This window comes from Nelusetta ayraudi, unplaced genomic scaffold (genome assembly GCF_046127955.1).
Source record: "Nelusetta ayraudi isolate G7.1 ecotype Tasmania unplaced genomic scaffold, CSIRO-AGI_Nayr_v1 ptg000238l, whole genome shotgun sequence".
NCBI classification, from domain to species: Eukaryota; Metazoa; Chordata; class Actinopteri; order Tetraodontiformes; family Monacanthidae; genus Nelusetta; species Nelusetta ayraudi.
Genome location: NW_027466287.1, coordinates 358,792 through 381,149, shown reverse-complemented (window position 1 = coordinate 381,149; position 22,358 = coordinate 358,792). Strand labels below are relative to the sequence as shown.

The following is a 22,358-nucleotide window of genomic DNA, read 5'->3' as shown; positions in this document are numbered from 1 at the left end:
CAGCTGAGCTCCTTTGCATGTTGAGTGCAGACACTTCCACTTTTTGCCTCACACGGGGGCCCATTTCACCTCCGAACAAACCGTCTCGCTGTCTTTTGCAGGAGATGCCATGAAGGATATTATTAGGCCTCGGCCTCGGCCTCGTTCAGCGGCAAAAGTGGACTGTTTATTTGTGTCGTTGTGGGATTGATATTAACAACAAGCAAATTAGCCCTGCTGTCGCTGCACTTTGATTCCACCTCCATTAGGCTGAGCAGCCGTCTGAATTATGTAACGCTTGATCAGAGCGGACCTGAGCTGCTTCACAGGCAATTACGGAAGCGCGCAGTCAAATGAATCTGTCATTAACGATATAAATCGCGACCGTCTCTCCGTAGAAACATTACTATTACGCCGCCATTAGCGCCACGCCAAAGCTGTTGCTTGTTTTCATTTGACGGATTATTACGCAATGGCACTAATTTCTCGCCGCGGCTCCGCTTTCCCTCTTGTCCTTTGACGCTAATGGGGGAAGCTGCCGTTGTCGGAATTTTTTCGAGGCGCAACCCCAACCACCAACCCACCCCCCAATCCCCCCACCCCCCACCAGTCACCACCACCCCCAGCCCTCCGCATCCCCACCTCCCATTTCCACAAACAGACACAGACACAGACAGCAGCTTTATCTGTAGCTGAGCCCACGCCGGCCGCATCAAATCTGCTTTGCCATAAAAGTTATCGTCCCCTGCCTTCGTCCGCCTGGCTGCGGCCTGTTCAAACACTGCCCTGTCCGAGCGTGTGTCTGCGAGTGTGTGCGTGTGTGTGTGTGTGTGTCGGCGCACGTGTTATAACAGGATCCCTTGTTAGTAGCCTGGCACTGACCAGGGTTTTGTCACAGCTGATTTAGCTGACTGTGAAAGTGGGAGTCTGCCGTCTCTTTGCTGCTTGTGTTATGTTTTCTATACACTGGCAACGTGCGTGTGTGTGTGTGTGTGTGTGTGTGTGTTTGTGTGCGCGTGTGTTTGAGAAGAGAGGCACTGGAGACATTAGCTCCCTTTACCGCTCGCTTCCCATCAAAACATCCTCACCCCGCTGAGTGCCGCGCTGTTGATTCCAATCACAACGGCTCCAGTCCACGTGACCCCTTCAAGTGCGAGTCCCTGAACACACCGAGTGGGGAAACACATCACAGTGACAAATTTGCCTCAGTCCAAAGTCATCAGGAGAGCTCCGTCAATCGTCGCGGCTCCTCGTTAGGACTCAAAATGACAGAGAAACCCGTGTCGGTTTTCTGCATCGTGTGAGATTTCATGATGTCAATCGAAGCAATGGAAACTTGTCCTGTCATGCTGTCAAACCATCTTTGTGTTGTTGTGTTTTGGGGTTTGTTTTGTTCTTTGTCAGTCAAAGATGTTTGCGTGTTCAGTGATGTGTTTTTTTTGTTGGGAAATAACAATAAATGACACTCTTGGGAAGTGGACAAACAAACGTTGCAGCCTTGTGAGGGAACCTTTTTGTTTTCTACTCTACTCTCATTAGCCACAAGCGGGTCAACGCAACCAAAAACATATTCCCTTCATTTGAAGTTTCCGGTTATTCCGCCGGCAGTGTAGCGGGAAGAGCCAACGGTGGCGGTTGCGGTCGCTCTGACCTGCTCGACGACGTGGAGTTTTCAGATCCGTTGATGTTTGGCAGCTGAACGCGACTGCAGCTATTTGCCTTCCGTACCTGCGACACCTTCATTCAAACTCATTATGTGCCTCACTGTGGACGGGTGCAACTTGCACAACAAGGCAAATGTGCCACGTCTCACCATCCCTTCACTCCCACTGACTCAGCTCTGACTCTCCTATTCAGGAGAACTACCCCCCCAACCCCCACCCACCCACCCACCCCACCCACACACACACACACACACACACACACACACACACACACACACACACACCCCGTTCAACCCCTACCACCCGCTGACTCATGGCTTCTCCAACCGCGCCCTCCGAGGACTAATGTGTGAATTAAGTGCAGAGTGGGTAAATGCGCTCATGATCAGTCCGAGCACTCCAGTCTGACATGTCTTCTTATCCGGGCGCGGTGACTCCTTCATATTAGCTCTTGTTAAATTCTGACACGTTTTTGAGGCAGTTGGCTCCGGGTGGTTTCATGCAGCGCTCGGGGGGCGGGGGGGATGGCTAACTTGGGCTTCCATTCACGAGGCGCTATTAGCGACGACAGCGGGAAGAATAAGTAGGGACCTGAATGAAATGTCACAAAGCGGAGTCACGGGGTGTTTGAGGGAGGTGATGGCAGGCGGCGATGGCGGAGAGTGAGTTAAGAAGGTTGGAGGTTCCAGAGGGAAGCTTCTCCTCTCCAAAGGTCACGAGGACCTTGATCTATGTTTGGAACGTTTGTTTGACGACAAAAGGAACAGAGCTGCTCCAGCGTCCCAGGCAGGTCACATGACGTTGAGTGCACTAAAAGAAAACCTCTCGTGTATAATAAATAGTGTATGTAAGTAAATAGAATTTTTGGTGCACATAAAAAAATTGTTGTGTCTAAAGGTGGTTGCACATTTGTGATACCATACGACACGGTACCATATGATATGAATACATTTCCAGCTGAAGGTTTAATCAGCACATCACCGCAGGGTTGTGTATCAGCAGCGTGCGCCCTGTGCAGACAGAAGAAGAAGAAGAAGAAGAAGAAGAAGAATTGCTCTTCCTAGAAAGACAACGGGGCGACTTACATAATGATACCCGACCTTCGCATAGACGCTGAACCTTCACCGGCAGCACAGCAACTCGGCCGTCCTGCTGCTCCACAAGTGGAGGAATCCAAAGAGACGTGGCATTTTGTTCCCATAAGGACAGCAAAAAAAATTAATGAATCTTTCGGGGGATATTTTCCTTCTAAGTCAGACACTTGTTGAACTCCAGGCCTCTTCACTGGATGCATCACGACAAACCCTGCACACAAGGTCAGCGTGAGGGCCAGTTTGGTTTTGAAGGAAGGTTGTTTTTTTTTGTTTTTTGTTTTTTTAAAATCACATCCCTGCCGACCAAAGTTTATCGAGAGCCTTGAGGGAAGTTCTTTAAATTTGGTCCAAATTTCAGTCAATATTCACTGGTTTTGTTTGTTTTATATAAGCTGGCGTTGGAGTCAACCAGTGTGTTTTCGGCCTCGACGATAGATGTCAAGTTCATTTCAACAAAAAACAACTTTGTTTTTAAGTATTTAATTTAGCCACGAGAGGCAAAGTAACCCACAGCTCAGCGATTCAGTTTGATCAGGAACTAAAAGAACGCTGAGAATCAATTCTAAATTAGTGGATTAGTGGATTTACCATCAGGACCGCTTATGCAAATCGCTGACAAAGGCAGATTTTTAAACACACCATCACGAGGAATTATATTAGCCACATAGCGCAAATTAACATTAGAGTAGAACCGACGGCCACGCGGCCATCGGTTCAATCCCCGCGCAGGTCTTGCGTAATGACTGTTTACATTAGTTTTATCTGGGGACGGGAGATTGAGAGGGTGTAGGCGTGCTGCGGTCCGCACCGGTGATAATAGAGTGTGTAGGAGGCGGGGTGGATAAACAGCAGTGTTTGCCCGGCCGTCCCGTCGTACATATAAGTGAATTATTACCACATCAACATCCAGCCGTCTGTGCATTGGAGGCAAATAGTCTGAGATTGTTTTCATTTTCAAAAAAAAAATTGTAAAAAACAAAAAAGATTTTTTTTAAAAAGTCAACATGTGATACAGCAGACAAGTATTGTGTATAGTTTATCAGTAAGTGTGACCAGAAAAATGTCTTCTGGGCCTGTAAGCACATCAAAAGTTTGTTTGGATGATTGTTTGACTTCTGTTTAATCGATTATCAATTAATTGTCGATTAAGAATTTAATCGATTAAATTAGTCGCAATTAATTGAACATTTTTCTCCACTGGTAGTTAATATCATGACGACGGTGTAGTGGCAGGAAGGAGCAGTTCACCTGTACACACTGTGATGGTCGTAATATCCACACTTCTCAATTAATCGTTAATCGATCAATAAGTCAATCAGCTAACGATTGATAAATTAATCGACCATTTGCATGCCTATTCTGTATGTTGGTGGCCTCGCTAACTGGCTGATCACACAACACTCTCCTCTACGAAGTAATCAAGTTAAATCCATAATAATTCCACTTTTGCATCATGTAGATTTATTGGCAAAAAGCAGATGACGGCATTGGTATCAAAACAAAATACAATTTCTTTAGGAATATTGTCTTCATCATCATCATTATTATTATTAAAGACATTATAGAAAGGTTTTTTTTTTTTTAAGTATAACAAAAAAAAACAAACAATCTGCAACCATTCTGGTGACATCTGCCATGCATTAGAAATACCCTGAAGCACATGAAAGTTTTAATGGCATAAATATTATAATCAAGATATTATATTGATTTATTTGGCACATGAAAATACATTTTTTTTTTTCTCTTAGCTGAAAAACTTGTATATACATTCTTCATGTCAAATTCATTACAACATCCACTCAAGTATTTTTTTTTTGCAGCTGTGACAATAAAAGCAGGAAGCAAACTTTTCAGTATATATATCATAGTATTCAGTATAAGACTCTCGCTATGAAACTGCAGCCGCTCATGTCTCTGCACACTAGAGGCTTTGTAGCGATGAGTTGAGCAAAACTTTGGTCGGTGCACGTTTCTGATGCCGCACAATGAGCCGTGAATGACGGTAGCAGATCAAGAAGATGACCATTGAGCCATCTAGAGGCAGCAGTGAGGTACTACACGTACGTTACTGGCAGCTCTTCGCTCTTCCCCCCCCCACCCCCTGTGCAGTGTGAGCATGTTGGCTTGATGAGTTTTTTTTTCCCCCTACGACTCGGTCCTGAGGAAGCTGCAGCATGGTCCTCTCCTCAGTCGAGTAGAGTCGAGTCGTCGTCGCTGTGAAGGAAGATGTAGTAGAAGAGAACGCTGAGAAGCAGCAGAGCCACTGACAGCAGCATGTTCTTGCGGTTCTCTCCTCGCAGCGCCTGCAGCTCCTTATCTAGAAAGGAAAAGACAGAAAGAAAAGCAAAAGGCTCAGTCAAGGCTCTAATATGTTACATGTGATAAACAAACACAAGTCTGAAGAAGTGAGGGGGGGTTGGGGGGGTCTGTGTTGTTGGTGCAGTCATGCTGTTACGTACTGGCTGTTTAAAAGTCGTGGCACACAAGTTTAACTCAGAGTGGACCGACTTGGAGTTGACTGAACTCAAACTAAGTGGGTCAACGGAGGGTTCAGGGTCAGACTTGTTTAATTATCAGTTTCTATGAGTTATTGTGAGTTTACTCAACGGTCTGTCAGGTGTAGTAGCAAAGCCAAAGTATACTCGTCTAGACAAGTACTACTGGACAAGTACACTAGTCTTCATAGTCGATTAGGAAATAGTACATTTTGGTTTGATCAAGCTTTGATGACGTGAGTCTACTTGTGTCGCCCGATGCCGAAGCCCTGTGTGTTGCCTGTGACACAAAGTTGTGTATTCACTGTGTTCATTCTCCTAAGTGAGTCCATTCATTCTGCTGCGCTGACGGAGAGTTCGAGGACGTTGACGACGTACCCAGTTTGTGGACCCTCTCGGTCATGATGGCCATCTCGTCCTCCAGCTCCTGTCTGTCAACACAACACAACACAACACGGAGCATCGTGAGCGCGGCCACTCGGTCAAGGTGCTGCTCACTGTCAGCCAATCATAATGCAGCAGCAGCAGCAGCAGCAGCCGCTTTACCTCTCCTTGTCCGACAGCTTCACCTTCCTGCTCCGGAACTCCGCCCTCTCCAGGTTGTCCCGGCAGTGCGTCTTGCGCTCCTCCAGCCGGTCGATCTGCCAACACAATTCGGTCAATTACAGTTGGCCCGATGCGGAGATTTAAGAAGAAGAAAAAAACAAACAAAAACAAACAAACACATTTTCTCACTGATAGACATGAAGTTTCACCTCGGTAGCCACGCTGATGTTCTCGCGTCTTTGGTCTTTCGATTTGGTCATTTTGTCTCCGGAAGAACGAGAACGAAAGCGACAGACTGGCGGGGAAAGTGACGAGGACCAGAATCGTAACGATGTGACTTGAGTGCGGAAGTGGATTCGTCTTCTTCGCCAGCACGGCTGCGTGTTGCGCAGCAGCAGCAGCAGCTCCGCCGCCCTCTGCTGGTGGAACTTCACTAAAACACAGTCCAAATTTAGAACTCGCGTGTACACGTGACTCGCGTGTACAAAGCTAATTAAAACCTTTAAAACTCGGTCTGCCTCGCTTTTTGGAAGTCACGAAAATTGTTATCAGTTAAAAAGGATTAAATATGATGGAGTACCAAAAAAAATTATCCTAGCGAGCACTGCTATTTAAAATAAATAAATAAACTCGTCATTTTATTTTTATTTTGAAGAAGTGTATCGATCTTTTACGGATTTAGTAATGCAACTCTACGAGTAAATGTTATGTAATTTTCAAACAGAGGCCTCAATTGTCGCAATTTAAAAAAATAGTTTTACTTTACTCTCTTCACTCGGTGTCGTAAAAAGAGGACGACTCACGCCGCTGCTTGGCTCCTCCTCCTCCTCCTCCTTCTCCTCCGGCTAAGCGGACAGGTGAGCGGTGTCGGCAGAGCTGCTCTTAATCGCATTATGTGACCTCAGTGTACAGGGCGCGTGTCAGGGACGAGTATTTCCATTCTGTTCTCCCTTTCGCCGTCTACACTGCTGCAGCCAGGATGCCTCTGTTTCTGAACAGGGACCAGATCTTTGCCCACCAGGTCCACCTGCTGGAGCACAAGCTGAGGGTGAGTTCACCTAAAGCTCGGCCGGAGGTCAGAGAGTGGGATTGGATGAATGATGAGCAGCGATGCTACTTTATCTTTAAAACCACCTCCCCAACCCTCACACCCACACTCACCTTTGACATTGACCTCAACTGTAATTCATATTGTCCTGGTTTGTGGTGTTTTTCAGAGTAAAGAGGAGCGGATCCTGGAGCTGGAGACGGAGAACGCCATCCTTCACCTGAGGCTTGCCGAGGTAAGAAGATTTTCTGCCATTCATGACTCCAAAGGCTTAAAGCGGCCGACCTCCACGGCTCTTCCGCACTGGTCGTCTTTGGATGAGCACGATTGTAATGCATTTGCTTCTTGAGTGTGAGGTGAACATGTCTGCCAGTGCTGGACACTTGAGCGGTGGGAAAGTTTTGCCGGGCTAAAAACTTGCTGTTGCACTTGAAACATCCGGGGATACATTCTGTTCATGACTGATGTGTTTACTATCAGCCCTGTGTGTTCCCATTTTTTGCAAACCCATATTTTAATACACTGCAGTTTCACTGCAGCATAATCGTGCTGACTTCTAGTCTGCTTCGGGTCTTTCTGCTTTTTTTAAAGAGTATTTTTGCAAATTGTCTGGACCATTTTAGCAACTTACCACTGCTACATGCGTCACATGTCAGACCGGGGGGGGGGGGGGGTTGCCAGATGTTCGGCGTCCTTGTTGGAACAGGTTGTAAGTCGTTCTCTCTCTCTCTCTCTCTCTCTCTCTCTCTCTCTCTCGTGTGGCTCAGTGTGTGGGGAAACTCCGGCAGGGCCAGACAGGTGATTCCAAGACCGTCTGCTTTTATCAGCACACGAGAAAATCACACAAGAACGTCATATCCCGCTCGGCCCTCGCCAAACTCCTCCCAGAGGTCCAGGTACCACTGCACTCACATTTAAAAGGGGTTGGTGTGTCTGTGTGTGTGTTCTGTGGGGTTCTAATCAGCCCCCTGCTCTCTGCCACTCCGCTGCAGGCCATCAAACAGACCCTGAGCGAAGTCTTCGCCGTCTACCTGAGTTTCGCCACCGAGCTGGAGGAGCAGAGCAAACAGCTGCTGGAGAAGCTGGAGCAGGCCAGAGGTTCGCTGCACGGAGGCGACGCTGAGAGTGAGTCAGAGCTCAGAGGCTCACCGGGAACTCTGTCGATGGCCGTCGGCTGTTTCGAGAAACAAATCCAAAATCCAAAAAAATCTCAATTGTGGGAGGTATTTGAAGAGAGTTTGCGCTGCACTCGACGACCAGGTCAGCTGATCACCAATAACCTGTGATGATTGGTCCAAAAGCCTGGTGCTTCAGATTGCACCAGGCTGAATGAGTTTGGATTTGATGGAGATGAGTCAGATTACAAAGCCTGCACAAAAGTCATATTCATTTTAAATACGGGAAAATCATCTCGTCAGTTTATTCCTGATGCACATTTTGCACTGTTTTACCTCTTAATCTTACTTCTTTTTTTTTTCTTTTTTTTTGAATATATATAATTATCATCAGGGCTGTGCTTTGCTAATGCATTCAAAACCGTTTTGCTGACTAAAATTTATTTTGCGTCAACAAACAATTTTCTTTCTTTTTCATTTGTAAGATGTGAGAAACTATTACATGTTTCAAAGACGAAGAAAGAAAGAAAAAAAGAAAGAAAAAAAGAAAGAAACACTCAGTACAAGATGGCATTGTGTTTATTTCGGGCGGGCCTATTTCCAGTGTGAGTGAAGGCGCTGGCTCGCTGCTGGCAGGCCAGCTGTGCGTCAGGCAGCGCTGTGTTTAGGATTAAATACTTGGCCTCCGTTCAAAGATCCACATCCCAGAAGAGGAGCCTCCGCCGTGACGCCACCTTTATGTAACTGTGCAGCGTCTCACTGAGCAGGACGCTCCCGGCTTCATGTTTAGAAAACACATTTACCCAGAGGCCTTTTCCTCAGGTCACATCTCACTTCAATTAGTCTCTCTCGCTGTCTCTCTTTCTCTCTGGGCCTTCCCAGGCTTACAAGCTGAGGTTGCGGCTCTGCAGCGCTCCCTGGAGGAGGAGAGGGAGCGCTACAAGACGGAGAGGAGTCGGAGAAAAGAACTCCACAACGCGCTGGTGGTGAGAAACAAACCCCAGAGCCAGGCAGCGCTGGTGAGTTCCGTCTGTGTTTCCTCTCTGTGTGACTCCTCTCTGATTGGCTGCAGGAGTTGAGAGGAAACATCAGGGTTCACTGCAGGCTGCGCCCCGTCCTGCCCTTGGACCAGGTGCCCTCGTCCCCCTCTGGCTCAGGGTGAGGCCTCCTGCTAGTGGCAGCTACTAGTAGTAGCAGCAGTAGCAATAAATATTGCTCTTAAATTGAAGTGGTGCTCTTGTTTTCTACAGACAATGTGAAGGACGCACAATTCAATTCATTCATATGATGATTATGACTGTAGGAAGGCATCCTGTATTTTTCCATTTTTGTGCAATAAATTTGAATGCTGTGGACTAAATTTGGGTCGCAACTTCATAATAAGGAAAGACATGTGTGTCCTGAGACTCCTCCAGTTGAGAGCCAATGATCTAACACCTCCCCTCTCTGCTCCAGACCTTCACCGTCAGAAGAAGTGGTCACCGCCGTCAGCGACGTGAGTTTCACGACCATTTAGAAACCTGATTTCTCTGCTTGTCGTGATCTTCACCTCTCTGGGTTTTCGCTGTTTGCAGGACACAGTGGTGGTGAACTGCATTAAACCAGGAGTGGCAGCGCACAGTAAAGTGTTTGAGTTTGAGAGGTAAAAAAAAAAAAAAAAAAAAAAGAATCTAACTCTACTGCCATGTAATGCTTACTTTCACACTTGTCCGTGTGTGTTTTTTTCTCCCAGGGTGCACGGACCCGACGACTCCCAGGATGCAGTGTTCCAGGAAGTCAAGCCTCTGCTCACCTCGCTGCTGGATGGGTGAGTTTAGAAGTGCAAGGAAGACCACCTGAGATACCGCCGAGCCCCAGCGAGTGTCCAGCGTCACTTCTCTTCTCCCCCCCTGCAGCTACAACGTGTGTATCATGGCGTACGGGCAGACAGGCAGCGGGAAGACTCACACCATGATGGGCTCGGAGCCGCTGGGGGAGCTCTCAGCCGCTCAGCAGGGCATCATCCCCAAGGCAGCCGCAGAACTCTTCCAGTGAGATGAAAATCCATCAGCTCCTCTGGGTGGTAGCAGCCTTTTAAAGAGGGATTCTCACCCATTCAGTCCAGTCTGTTGGGAGCTGATGTGTGTTGATGTGCTCTAAGATCTGAATCACTTGTGAATCACTTGGGTTTGAACTTTGCTCTGCTTTCTGCTTCCTCCCCGAGCCAGGCTGATCTCTGAGAAGCCGGACGACAACCACGCGGTGGAGGTGTCGGTGATGGAGGTGCACAACAACGAGGTGTTCGACCTTCTGGCCAAAGACGAGCAGGGCAACGCTGCCGGTCAGCGGCGCGACGTGGTCACCACCTCGTCTGGCTGCAGCCAGGTGGCGTCGCTCATCCACCAGTGAGTGCAGAGAGAGCCGCGCAACAACTGCAGCTATGTGTATATAAATATGTTTTGTTATATGTATGTATGTATGTATACACACATACATGTATATATATATATATATATATATATATATATATATATATATTATATATATATATAGATATATATAGATATAGATATATATATACTGTATGTATATATACACACACATTTATATATATTATATAATTATTTTTATAAATGTTTTATATGTATAAATATATTTATTCTAGATATATAGATTTCATTTTTTACATTTTATTTATTTATTATATATTATAGGGTTAGGGTATATATGATATATATATATACATAAATGACTTCAACAGCATGTTTAGCCTTCTGTTTGTTCCGACTTCCTGCTGAAACTGCAGCCATGCTGGATCTTCCAAGGCAGCTGGTGTCAGTGCCCTTTGTGACATCACAATGACCCAATGAGTCATTATGCGTTGGTTTAAACTCACTCTGTGCTCCTGCAGGCCGGTGTGCGACGCCGCCCAGGTGATGCAGGTTCTGGGCGGCGTGCTGAGGCTGCGGGCCCACTGCCCCACCCTCATCCACAGCGACTCGTCCCGCTCCCACCTCATCGTCACCCTCACCGTCTCCTCCAAGAGCCCCAACGCACTGGCCCTGGGTAAGACTCCGCCTCCCCCCCGCCCGCCCCCGCCCCTCCCACCTGTCTCCACCACCCCTCATGGCTCCTCCCTCCTTCAGCCCGCAGGCTGCAGAGAGCCAAGAGGGACATGCGGCGCTGCTCGGGCCAGAGGGAGTGGTGGAGCCCGCAGTGCCGCCGCTCCAGCCCCGCCCCCGCGTACCAGCCGTCGGACGAGCTCTTTGCCAGCGCCACCTCCTCGCCCTGCCCCTCCCCCTCGCCCTGCCCCTCCCCGTCCCCGTGTCCCTCCCCCAGGCCCAGCGGCTCCCAGGCGGTGTTCCGGACCAAGCTGCAGCTGGTGGACCTGGCAGGCAGTGAGTGCGTTGGTAAGAGGGAGATCTTGCCTCCAGATGAGCGTCAGTGTGTAAATGTGGTTGCCATGCGGCTCCAGACACAGTCAGGATGAGGAAAAGACTCGTTTGACTCACAGGCTCAAAGTTCTGCAACGCTCCAAATTGCAGAACAGAGTTTTTGACTCATTAGTCTCTGCCACAAGGGTAAATTCCCCAGAGATGCGACTGACCTGGATTTGGAAACATGGTTTCAGTTAATTCAGTCATTTCAGTCACTTTTTGTCTTGGATAAAAGATCTAAAGGCTAAAAAAAAAAAAAAAAAAGAGGAATTACACTGTGACACAATGATTAATTGTTTGCTTGGTAAATATTTTTCAGATACAGATCAGTACACACTCACTTGTCAGTGTGTTTGGAACTGCTGATAAATCCTGAATATTCCACCTTTGCATCTTGCATGAAGCTCAACCATACAGATAAATAATGTAACAACCTGTTTATAGGCATGATTTATGCAGGGGAAGCTTCACTGAGTGCAGCGGAGCGAAGGCTAGTTGGTTAGTCATAAAATCAGCTTCGGGGCGTGCAAGTATAAATATAAACGTGTGTGTGTGTGTGTGTGTGTGTGTGTGTGTGTGTCAGGTGTGTCTGGGGTCTCGGGTGCGTCTCTGTGGGAAGTGTCGTGCATCAACCGCAGCCTGTCGGCTCTGTCGGACGTCCTGGGAGCGCTGGCCGAGCAGAGACCTCACGTCCCCTACAGGAACAGCAGGCTCACTCACCTGCTGCAGGACGTCATAGGTGAGTCTCTCTCTCTCACACACTCACACACACACACACACACACATGCCGACAAGCATACAGTCTGTGGCGACCTGTGACTCACAGCTGAGGTTATCCACCATTTATATTCATTGAAAAGCACCTCAGAAGAGACAGAAAGAGAGTTTGGCTTCTAGAGAAAATAAATCATCTGCTCCCACGACTGAAAGAAAGTCCTCTAATAGAGCAGGTATGGGCAAACTATGGCTTTGCTTTTGATCATTTTCAATTGACATTAAAGCTACATGATGTTTTCTACACATCCCTCATGTGTATTTAGCGGCCCTTCTGTCAAATCTTTAGAACCTCTGTAACCTCTGCAGTGGAGTAATTCCTCCTCCTCCTTTGCTGCTGGATATCATCTCTCTCTCTTCTCTCCTTCACCGCCTCGTCCACCAGGTGGTGACGCCAAGCTGCTGCTGATGCTGTGCGTGTCGCCCACGCAGCGCTTCGTCACCGAGTCTCTCCAGTCTCTGGGTCTGGGCGCGCGTGCACGTCAGGTGCAGAAGGAGGCGCCGCGGCGGAGGAGCAGCGCCCTCAGAGTGAAGCCCTGAGTCCAGGGAGGTGGAGGAGGACGGGACGCGGTCGACACCTGCACAGAGCACTGAGCACGTGACGTCATGTGACCGCCAGTGTGAGGGGCCTCACAGCTGATCAGCTTCCTCTGTCACACTGTGACACGACAGCTGCTAGAAAATAGCTCCTAGTTTAGTTTTCAATTTGATTAGATTTTTGGTTGTGAAATATGTGGATGATTGCAGAGCAGGCGTTGGTGTGTAGATCAATCTAGCAAGCAGCTTTGGAGTTAGAGGGGGGAACAAAATGTCCATACATCTCCAGTCTTGGTAATTCTCACCTGTGAATTATTGATTGTTCAGGTTTGACTGAGCTGCAGGGAAAAATGTTGTCAGACCTCCACTGTTGCAATATTTTGCCTCTCTCTCTTTTTAAATGTCTGTCGTCCTGCATGTGCACCCCGTCCCCCCCTTCCCCTCAAAAAGGCCTTGATAAAACCTAGTCAGTAGATGGTAGTAACAATAAAAGCCATGATGTGCAGAAGAGTGTTGCATTGTGTGCTAGTCCGTACCAGGAGAAGGCAGAAAAAAACAAGCTCCTGTCGGGAGGTGAATAATAACCGCACAGGAATGCAGCAGTCGTGTCCACATGCGTGCAGAAGAATCATCCAGACCCTGGTTCTGCTTTTCGTACCCGCTGCTGCTACTCTGCCGCTGCAGAGAGTGAGTCAGGTGTCAGAGTCATCTGTCGCGTTTGCACAGCCACCCTGGGAGCTTGGTGCTGGAGCCCATCTTGGTTTTTAACTTCATGCTAAATGAATTAAAGCTGCATGAAGACAGCATAGTATTTATTGCATTGCATCAATCCAAGCGTGAAGCTACTGCATTGACTCCATTGTCAGCCTGCTGACTCAAGCAGCAGAAGCTGAAATAACCCAGAGCTCAGCGTTTGAATGCCTCAGACAGGCGGCAGCGGCGGCAACCAGATGTGGCAGAACGAATCAAGAGTGTCAAGAAGAGTGACGAGGAAGAAAGACACTGGGAGCATCTGCCAGTTCCGAGAGGAAGAGTGGGAGGAGGAGGAGGGGGAGGTGAAGGTAAAGTGAAAAGGAGGAAAACAAACTCCGGCCGTCCAACAGAATCTTGTGGGTGCATTGAAGGTCCCACGCGATGCCACAGAAGGACTGACACGCTGGACCAGACTCAGTCAGGGACGACCCGTTGCAGCGCTGGGACTCTTTGGATGTTTGAACATTGTAAACAGAAAAGAAAAAAAAAAAAAAAAAAGAGGGTCAGATTTTTGGTGCAGACAATGGAACCCGTGATCGGCTCCTGCAGACTGAGCTTAGAGCCGATCACATGACCGTCGGACAGACTTGCACCCGATGACCACAGAGAGTTGGACTAAAGTTTTAAAAGGTTTGTGTTTTCTTTGCTTAACTCCCCCTCCACCTTGAAATGAATAGCAGTTAAAGAAAAAATGAGCCCTGAAAATCCCCTTGAAGGCCCCAGTGTGAAGCATTTAAAGAGATAAAGGAAGGAAAGAAGTTCAGTTATATGAAGTTATTAAAAATCAACTGTGCTAAGAGCTGCATTACCATGGCAGTTTTACCATGTTTAGGTTTTGCGTAATTCTAGGGGTGATAGAAACTACTATACTGTCTGCAGGCATCACTTCAGGGTTTAGGACGAGACAGAGGATCAGTTGAGCTCAGTTTACCTTTAAGTGACAGTTTTATCTTTTGAAATGTTGACTTTCTGCTGTCTGGTTTTCTCGGCCGATGGCGACGACAAACCCACGGCGCTCACGGTGGAAACGTAACATTAGAGTTTTATTAATTCAGGCAAACTGTTACAGTCAACAGTTACATAAGTTACATGGTAAAACGGTAATCTAACCTTTTCCTTTTTTTTTTTTTTTTTTCCTCAAACCAGGGGATTCTGTCCCGTCTCCGTCACATCCCCGACCCCTGACCCTTGACCCCTGACCAACCCCGCCGAAAAAAATGAAAAAACAAAAACATAGAAACAGCAAATCCATACAAGCGCAGGCAAGTAAGTAGTAACAGCACGATACATTCATCAACTCAACGATACGTTTTGTACGAACAGTAAGGCAAGTAGAAGAACAAACAAACACAAAAGGACGGCAGACGTGTGTGTTTTTTGTTTGTTTGTTTGTTTGTTTGTTTGTTTGTTTGTTATTGTTGTTGTTGTTTTGTCCCGGAAACGAGCCCACAGCAAGGCAGAGTGGACGCCGACGCTCCGGGCCGGACGGCGCGCTTCCCTTTTCCCGAAACACAAGTCGCTGCTTGCACAACCAAGTGAGGTAAGGCTTGTCATGAACTGGCGATCGGAGTGGCTCCCTCTAGTGGTGAGGGTGGTGGTGGTGGTCTCGGGGTCCAAACGCCTCTTCTGGAAGTTCACACCCTTGTTCCCACCCGTGCACACTGAGAATCAGGAGATGTGGGACAGAAATCTAGGACATGTAATCACTTCCGGCGTCCGTTTTTTCTACTGCAAAGATTGAAAGAAATCGAACAAAAAAAAATCAAACGAGACGGATGGCAGCTGAACAGAACCCAGGACCAATGGCTCAGTGCTTCTCTGGGACATTACCTGACGTCGACCTGAGCGACAAGGGCTCACGAGAACCTGGACAGACTGGGGGAGTTAAAAAAAAAAAAAAAAAAATCAATCTCTCTTTAAAATGTTTTTTCCCTAAACTACGAGTTATATGTGGATGGATATGCACACAGGAAATAACCATATGCTTCCCCTTGATCACGCTCAACCATACACCAATCATCACATGACACAATCTTCTGCTTGTTGCGGAGTAGGGAGGGTAAGGTGGGGTGGGGGGGCGGTAGTCACTTCCTGATAGCAGGGGGGAACCACTGAGGAGAACCCTTCCTGCTGAATGACTCGGTATGTAGCGGTACAAAGGTTCCGTCAGGACAGAAAAATGTGGGGGGAAAAAAAAAAAGATAGAACAGCATTTGTTCAATGCCAAGTCCAGCCACCAGGTGGCAGATGCCGCTAAAGAACTAATGATAGATGCAACATGCCTTTTTTTTTCCTCTTGTATTTTCTTTTTTTTTTTCTTCTTCTTTTTCCACATCGACTTACGGCTAAGAAACCATAAAACAAAACAAAACAAAATGTAAAACAAGTGGTTCGTCCAAAAAAAAGTTCTTCTTCGTGTGTAACGACAGTAAACAGAATGTCGGGCGCGGGTGGAACAATCCGGCGCAACCAAAAGTCCTGTGAGAGTGCAGGAAAGACTTTTTTTTTTCCAGAATCGGAGAACTTGGGAGAGACAAACACGCACGACGTAAAGATTTCCCCTCCAAACACAAACGACAACGAGACACAGAGATATGGTGGATTTTTTTCTCCTTCCTTCTTCTTCTTCTTCTTCTTCTTCTTCTTCTTCTTCTTCTCAAAAAAACGAAAAATTTCCTTGGAGGAAAAGTGTGCAAGGACATTTTCTTTTCTTTTTTTTTTCCTTCTTCTTCTTCTCTTTTTGTCCAGAGCAGGAGGGACTCTGATGGCGAGGTGCGGGCCGCAGGGTTGGGGGGACGGCAGGGGGACGCCTGAACGTGTTTGTCCTCTGCTGCTGCCGCCGCCTCTTTCTGTCTCTCTCTGTCTCTCTCTCTCTCTCTCTCCCCCCCTGACGGGCGATCACTCCATCCAGTCGCCCTCGTCGAACTCGGACTCGTCCTCGGAGTCGGAGTACTCCACGGCGATGCGGCGCGACAGGATGGTGGCCACGTCGTTGCCCACGCGCTCGTGCTTGGCCTCCTGCTCTCGCTGCTCCTCCACCTTCCGCAGCTGGATACCTGGAGGGGGGGGGGGGGGGGAGGCAGGAGAGGGGTCAGGGGTCAGGGGTCAGGACAGTTGATGGTTGAATTCCGCTCTAACTCTGCGTGGCAACTGGATTCCTCAGGAATTCCTGATATGTGCCACCTCCTCCAGGATTTGCTTTCAGTAGTTTTTTTTTCTTCCTGGATTCAGTCGAGCCGAACCCGGGAAGGCCAGCAGCTAGCGGCCCTTGAACGCCCCCAATAGAAGACCAAGGACACGTACAGGCAGCGGCTGCAACTAGAATTTAATCAAAAATTGCCTTTTCTCATCAGCGGGTTGACATTTTCTATTCACTCCCAACCTGAGTGACTTTAACCCTGTGTGATGCGCTAAAAGTCGCCTTTTAGGATGTGATTTAGTGCTAGACAAACAAAAGCCGAGTTGATCAATAAAGAGCGGCGGTGCAGCTGGCTGACTGTGTTGGAAGGAAAAAAAAAAAAACATTGGCAAATTTCCCCTTGGAAAAGAAAGAAGGTTCTTCTTCCTTCCAAGCTGTGCCTCCCTTTTCTGGGGCCAGATCAGACAGTGAGGGGTGGAAGCAAACAGCAAACATCACATATGTGTGCACATATATACATACCTATGTCTGCTGTATGTGTATGTGTATATACTGTATACATACTCTTATGCACTGATATGTACATATGTGTATATATGTATGTATATATATAGTTATATATGTATGTATGTATGTGGCTTTATATGTATATTTATGTATATATTTTTATATATGTATATATACTGTATGTGTCTTTGGATGTACACAGACATACGTGTATATATATATATTTTTTTATATATATACATAAGTATACACATAAATACACATACATACTGCACATGCATATAAGTGTATAAGAGTATGTATACATACACATATACGGCAGACATATATGTATATTGGTAGACACACACATGTATGTATATATATATATATATGTATATACATATATATATATACATATATATGTGTATTTGTGTGTATAAACCCAGTGTGGTCTCACCTTTCCTGATGGCTTCCAGGAGGACGCTGCGAGCGTCGCTGATGGGCGGCAGGCTGGCCGGGTGGTGCCTCTTGGCGACCACGTCGTGGATGGCGTGGGCCGACGGCGAGGCCATGGCGGCCGCCGTGGGGAAGGCCGGCACAGGCGGGGGGCCGGCGAGGCAGGGGGAGGAGCTCCGCGCCCCGGGCAGGGGGAGCGGAGGGGGAGGCGGCGGGGGAGGCAGGACGCCGCCGTCCGGCTGCGAGGCCGAGCCCAACGGCTGGCCCCGCTCCAGGAGGCGGGCCGGCGAGGACGAGTGCAGGGGAGGGGCCACCGGGGGGGGAGCCGGGTGGAGCACGCCCGGGGCGATCTGGAGGGGGGCGGGGGCGGGCGGGATGGCCGGGAGCTGCTGGTGCTGCTGCTGCAGCGGCAGGGGGGGCACCGGGGGAGGAGGGGTGCCGCGCATGCCTGTGGACGGTAACGGGGGAGGCGGCGGGGGAGGCGGCGGCGGCGGAGTGTTGGAGTTGAGGCCCGCCGTCCGGGCGGGAGACTGGGGTCTGCTGTCGGAGAAACCTGAGCCCGAGCTGCAGGAGAGTCGGAGAAAAGCGGTTAGAACAGGAAAAAGGTGGCGGAGGGGAGACAAGGAGATCATCTGTCGCTGTGGGCAACATGTGAAGTCCAGATTAAATGAGATTCAACTTCAAGGAGGTCTCTGATGTTTATCAGGTTCAGCCAGGTGGCTCAGGCCCCCCCCTACTGGTCACATGAGGATCTGCAATTCACCACAACAGCGTTTCATGTGACACCATCCAGTCTGGACTCAAGTGTGCAAACACGACATCCACGGAGAAAAGCCTTCAACGCGATGACCTCTTGACCTTTACATTGGCAAAACTGATGGCGCATCAAGAACTTGGCTTCACAATCGTGTCTCGACTGCTGCAGCTGAAGCGAAAAGCTTGTAGAGGAAGACGATGGAGAGGCCACGCCTCCACCGTCTCCTTCCAGCCAACCTTTGGCTGCGTCTGTGACGCAGGGAGGTGGGAAGAGGGGTGTTTGGGAGGCCGAGGTATAACATCCCCACCACCACCAGTACCACCACCACCAGTGATATAAGAGAAAAATAAAGAGCGAAGGCGTACGGCGAGAGTGTGAGTGAGGGGGAGGCGGCTGCAAGGGGCTCAGCAGAAATCAATGTGATCCAGTTTTGCTGCGAGGCTGCAGGCAGGCAGGCAGGCAGGCAGGCGGAGCCTCTATCGCTCCCTCTGATCTCTCCATCCCTTCCAACAGTGACACAAAGTGAGCAGCAGCAAAAGCGGCCTTTAATACCCCACCGCTGTATTGATCCGGCCTTTTCCCGCCAGCCTTTCGGTTGTTTCATTTATTCATTATTATTTTTTTTGAATCTGCTTTCGCTCTGTCAAACCTCCAGACATCTACCGCTCCGCTGCTTCCGCCACAAAAAAAAAAACATTTTGTCTTGGCGGCTCCAGCGGAGCAGAGCAGGCCTGGTCTCTCCCAAACAGCACAAGTCAAAAGCAAGAGAAGAGCGATGGAGCCGCAGCAGGAGTCTTCATCAGGCCGACCTCACACAGCGGCGGCAACAATCATTATAACTTCAAGTCGATTGTGCCAAAAGTCCCACGGGAAACATTTTTTGATTGGCCTTAATGTTGCACCGCACCCCTCCAACCAATCAGCTTCCGTTTGATGAAACCAGGAAGCTTATTATCTCCCCAACAAATCCGACCGCTGAGCTTCAATGATCACCTTCCAGGTTCTCTTTCCCCCTGATCCAAACAAACAGCAGCTTTCCACACCCACATCAATACACGGATCATCTCTTTCTTCTTCTCTTGCTTGCTCTGGGTTTAACCACAAGCCAATCACCTTCCTCCAGCACCCCCCCGCCCCACCACCCGCCCCACTCCCTCCTCCTCTACATCCTCTCCTCTAACAACCAACTTCACAGCTTCACGTCCTCTTCCTCCGCACCCATAAATCTCCTCTCTGCTCTTCCCGCAGCTGCCAGCATCAATCTCCGCATCCTTCAGGCCAAATATATTCACTGTGCAAGTCTCAGTCTGGCCTCTCTGGCTTTTATCTCCTAGACATCCGACCTGCACCGCCCTCTCTGATGTCCTCCATCCTCATCCCATTGATCCCAACCATCCTGGTCGCTCCCAGACAGACAGGTGAGAGCAGATTTTTGGAAATGTTCCATCTTTGGTTCCAGGTCCTCATCAGGCAATCAGGCAAAACCAATGTTGTGTAGTGTAGTGTAGTGTTGTCTCCCTGGCCCACCTGATGACAGACGGGGGCTTGATCTCGCCCAGTGGGTGCATGGGAGGCGGCGGCGGAGGGTCGTTGGGCCGCGAGTACATCCTGTCGCCGCTGCGGCTCAGCAGCTCGTTCATCTGGCTGTAGGGCAGCGCCGCCAGCGAGAAGGGCCCATCCAGGTGCTCCATGTACAGCTGGCCCCTGGACACACACACACACACACACACACACACACACACACACACACACACACACGGGTGTCAAACACACACAGAGGTCGAGAGAAACAGCTTCCTGTTGCTTTGTTTGCTCCCCTTCAAACATGATCGTCTCTCAGTTGAGTCTCTGATTCACTCAAAATCTCGGTGAAGCAGCTGAGCCAGCCGTCAGTGGTCAACTGAAGTTTTTTTTCTTCTTTTTTTTTCAGTCCAATCAAACTTCATAATGCAAAATCCAAATGGTATTTTTTTTTTTTTTTTAAACAGCTTAATACAGGCCTACCAACACAAAAAAAAAATTAATTAAATGTTCAATTCTGTCTAAATGTGCAGCTCTGACCGTGAAAACCATGATTATTTTTTTTATTATTTTATAAGAGAGAGTGATTGCATCCTAATCAGCAGCCTTGAAGGTCCATTATTACACTCAGGTTCCAATCACTTCAAACTAAGAGAGAAAAACAGTGGAGGAGCCTTTTATTTATACACATACATGCTTATTTGATATATCTCTCTATATTTACGATGTACTTATAAAAACATATATATATCTTGATTCATATTTGTGTGTTTTGCCCTGTATTTAGCTTTAGCTTTAGCATGGAGTCGGATTTTTTTTTTACCTGCCGCTTCCTCAGAAGCGATCACATGACCACCCTCTGCTCACCTGCCGTCGTGATAGGCCGCCGAGCCGTTGGCCTCTCTGTGTTTGTCGTCAGGCAGGTCCTGGGCCAGCTCGGCACCCAGCGCCAGCTTCTGCCACTCCTTCTTCCGGTCGTGCGGCGCCCGCGGCACCTTCTCCGACTCCGGCGGACGATCTATGGCCTTCAGCTTGGGGAGGGTGGTGGTGAAGTGGTGGTGGTGGTGGTGGTGGGGGGGGGAGGGGTTGGATGGTAAAATCAAAAGATAAATGAAACAAAAGGACGGCGGGTGGTTTTGTGGAAAGAGAAAAATGGCACACAGAGGCGGGAAAGAGAGAGAAAAGGCAGCAAAGGCTGTCAAATGAATTGTTTGTTTTGTTTGTTTGTTAGGACAGAAACTCTGCCCGGCAACACACAGGCACAGGTGACATTTAAAAAAAATAAAGTAAAAGTAAGGAAGGCCAACAAATAAAGAAAATAATGCATTAAAGAATCATGTTGTAGCCTTCACTTTAAAAAAAAAACAACAACAAAATAACAAAACCAAGATCCAGCTTTATTTTACCTAGTGTAAAATAAACAATCACCAATCAATCAATAATCACAAAATCAAAGTCACCCTCAGAAAATCCACTCACACAAGTTTAGGAGCAGCAAGTGCTCATGGACTTGGGCCAGTTAGAGCAGATGTTTCATCGGGAATTAGTGATTACAAGATGTTTAAAAGAAGAAAATAAGTCAAGAGCAATCACTGCCTCCCAAAGTGCACAAACACCCACACAGAAACACACAGAAACACACACACACACAAAGGGCAGTGAAGAAACAGAAGCAAGAAGCTTCTGAACACAAACGACTTTTAGAAAACAAGCGGCGTGTCTTGTTTTTCTGATTTTTTTTTTACGTACCTGCCCTGGAAGGTCTAAGTACCTATAGACCTGATCATACATGCGGGGGTCCTGCAACTATAGGAAACAAAAAACAAAAACCACAAGAGTTGCACCGGGGGTGTGTGAGGGCTCAAGGGTGTCAAACAGAAAAGACAAAAAAAGCAACAAAAAATAAAATAGAATCCAGAAATCATCAGGACTTATGATGCAAACACGGGTGGAGTCACACGCAGTCAGCCAGGAAAAACAGGGTGGGAGGTGGGAGAGGGCGGGACAAAAGGGGCCAAAGTGCTGTTGTGCAGAAAATGACAACGCAGCTCCAGAGACACAACAATGCAGGTGGACCCACACACACACACACACACACACACACACACACACACACGCGCAGTGTTGGAAAACAGAGACGAGCAGCGCAGCTGACGGGCAGAAGGACTGAGATCCTGCTGGAAGGATGACAACACGGCACAGAAGAAAAGGACAAAAAGAGCGTGAAGGAGGAAAAAAACAACAACAACAACAACAGCGCCCAAGGACGAGCACAACACAACACACATGGGTGGGCGCGCGCGCGCACACACACACACACACACACACACACAGATGTTTGACTAGAAAATGAGTGGAAAGGCAAAAACAGTTTGAAGCACTGAAGAGAAAAGAAGCAGAGGTTCAACCCCGCCTCCTTCAGGCGCCACGAGTGAATTAAAACACACTTAGTTTGACTGATTCTGACAGAAGAGATCCACGGCTAAGTGGCAAAGTGGCAGTGACACACGGCGACTTCCTGTCTGTTCTCCTCAACCGAAAACAGATTTAAAACCCAATAAAGCCCCTCAGATGA

At 48.1% G+C, this 22,358-nt stretch overlaps 3 protein-coding genes across 12 annotated transcripts in view; 1 reads left to right on the top strand and 2 right to left on the bottom strand.

The window, feature by feature from the left end:
• Nucleotides 1–4,175: 4,175 nt before the first annotated feature.
• Nucleotides 4,176–6,146, bottom strand: ccdc167 (coiled-coil domain containing 167). The gene is made up of 4 exons (XM_076016850.1): nucleotides 5,988–6,146; nucleotides 5,779–5,873; nucleotides 5,611–5,663; nucleotides 4,176–5,054 (listed from the first exon to the last, which is right to left on the bottom strand). The coding sequence occupies exons 1-4, from the start codon at nucleotides 6,036–6,038 to the stop codon at nucleotides 4,924–4,926; spliced, it is 330 nt and encodes a 109-aa protein (XP_075872965.1). The 5' UTR covers nucleotides 6,039–6,146; the 3' UTR covers nucleotides 4,176–4,923.
• Nucleotides 6,147–6,278: 132 nt separating this feature from the next.
• On the top strand, nucleotides 6,279–13,046 carry kif25 (kinesin family member 25). 2 transcript variants are annotated; one of them, XM_076016837.1, is made up of 15 exons: nucleotides 6,279–6,826; nucleotides 6,996–7,061; nucleotides 7,594–7,722; nucleotides 7,819–7,951; nucleotides 8,824–8,927; nucleotides 9,014–9,099; nucleotides 9,397–9,436; nucleotides 9,516–9,583; nucleotides 9,674–9,748; nucleotides 9,837–9,971; nucleotides 10,149–10,325; nucleotides 10,832–10,986; nucleotides 11,067–11,330; nucleotides 11,941–12,096; nucleotides 12,517–13,046. In XM_076016837.1, the coding sequence occupies exons 1-15, from the start codon at nucleotides 6,758–6,760 to the stop codon at nucleotides 12,669–12,671; spliced, it is 1,812 nt and encodes a 603-aa protein (XP_075872952.1). In that variant the 5' UTR covers nucleotides 6,279–6,757; the 3' UTR covers nucleotides 12,672–13,046. The 2 variants fall into 2 exon arrangements, with proteins under 2 accessions (XP_075872952.1, XP_075872951.1); XM_076016836.1 differs by lacking the exon at nucleotides 6,279–6,826 and having other exon boundaries at nucleotides 6,836–7,061.
• Nucleotides 13,047–14,445: 1,399 nt separating this feature from the next.
• Nucleotides 14,446–22,358, bottom strand: part of wasf1 (WASP family member 1) — a 42,380-nt gene continuing 34,467 nt past the window's right edge. For 8 of the 9 annotated variants that reach the window (XM_076016844.1, XM_076016839.1, XM_076016843.1 and 5 more), the window contains 5 exons: nucleotides 21,533–21,589; nucleotides 20,651–20,814; nucleotides 19,790–19,966; nucleotides 17,507–18,069; nucleotides 14,446–16,477 (listed from right to left, as the gene is read on the bottom strand). In XM_076016844.1, the coding sequence (XP_075872959.1) occupies nucleotides 16,320–16,477; nucleotides 17,507–18,069; nucleotides 19,790–19,966; nucleotides 20,651–20,814; nucleotides 21,533–21,589 (1,119 nt within the window). In that variant the 3' untranslated portion in view covers nucleotides 14,446–16,319. The remainder of the gene's footprint in view (nucleotides 16,478–17,506; nucleotides 18,070–19,789; nucleotides 19,967–20,650; nucleotides 20,815–21,532; nucleotides 21,590–22,358) is intronic. The other variant, XM_076016848.1, reaches the window with a different exon arrangement.

What these genes read in the sequence shown, in the direction of transcription:
- ccdc167 (XM_076016850.1), bottom strand. Translation starts at nt 6,038, where the DNA reads ATGACCAAATCGAAAGACCAAAGACGCGAGAACATCAGCGTGGCTACC. An exon ending in ACATCAGCGTGGCTACCGAG is followed by an intron (nt 5,874 to 5,987) that starts GTGAAACTTCAT and finishes TTGTGTTGGCAG; the next exon opens with ATCGACCGGCTGGAGGAGCG. An exon ending in AAGCTGTCGGACAAGGAGAG is followed by an intron (nt 5,664 to 5,778) that starts GTAAAGCGGCTG and finishes TTGTGTTGACAG; the next exon opens with ACAGGAGCTGGAGGACGAGA.
- kif25 (XM_076016836.1), top strand. Translation starts at nt 6,876, where the DNA reads ATGATGAGCAGCGATGCTACTTTATCTTTAAAACCACCTCCCCAACCC. An exon ending in CTCACCTCGCTGCTGGATGG is followed by an intron (nt 9,749 to 9,836) that starts GTGAGTTTAGAA and finishes CCCCCCCTGCAG; the next exon opens with CTACAACGTGTGTATCATGG. An exon ending in CCCCAACGCACTGGCCCTGG is followed by an intron (nt 10,987 to 11,066) that starts GTAAGACTCCGC and finishes TCCCTCCTTCAG; the next exon opens with CCCGCAGGCTGCAGAGAGCC.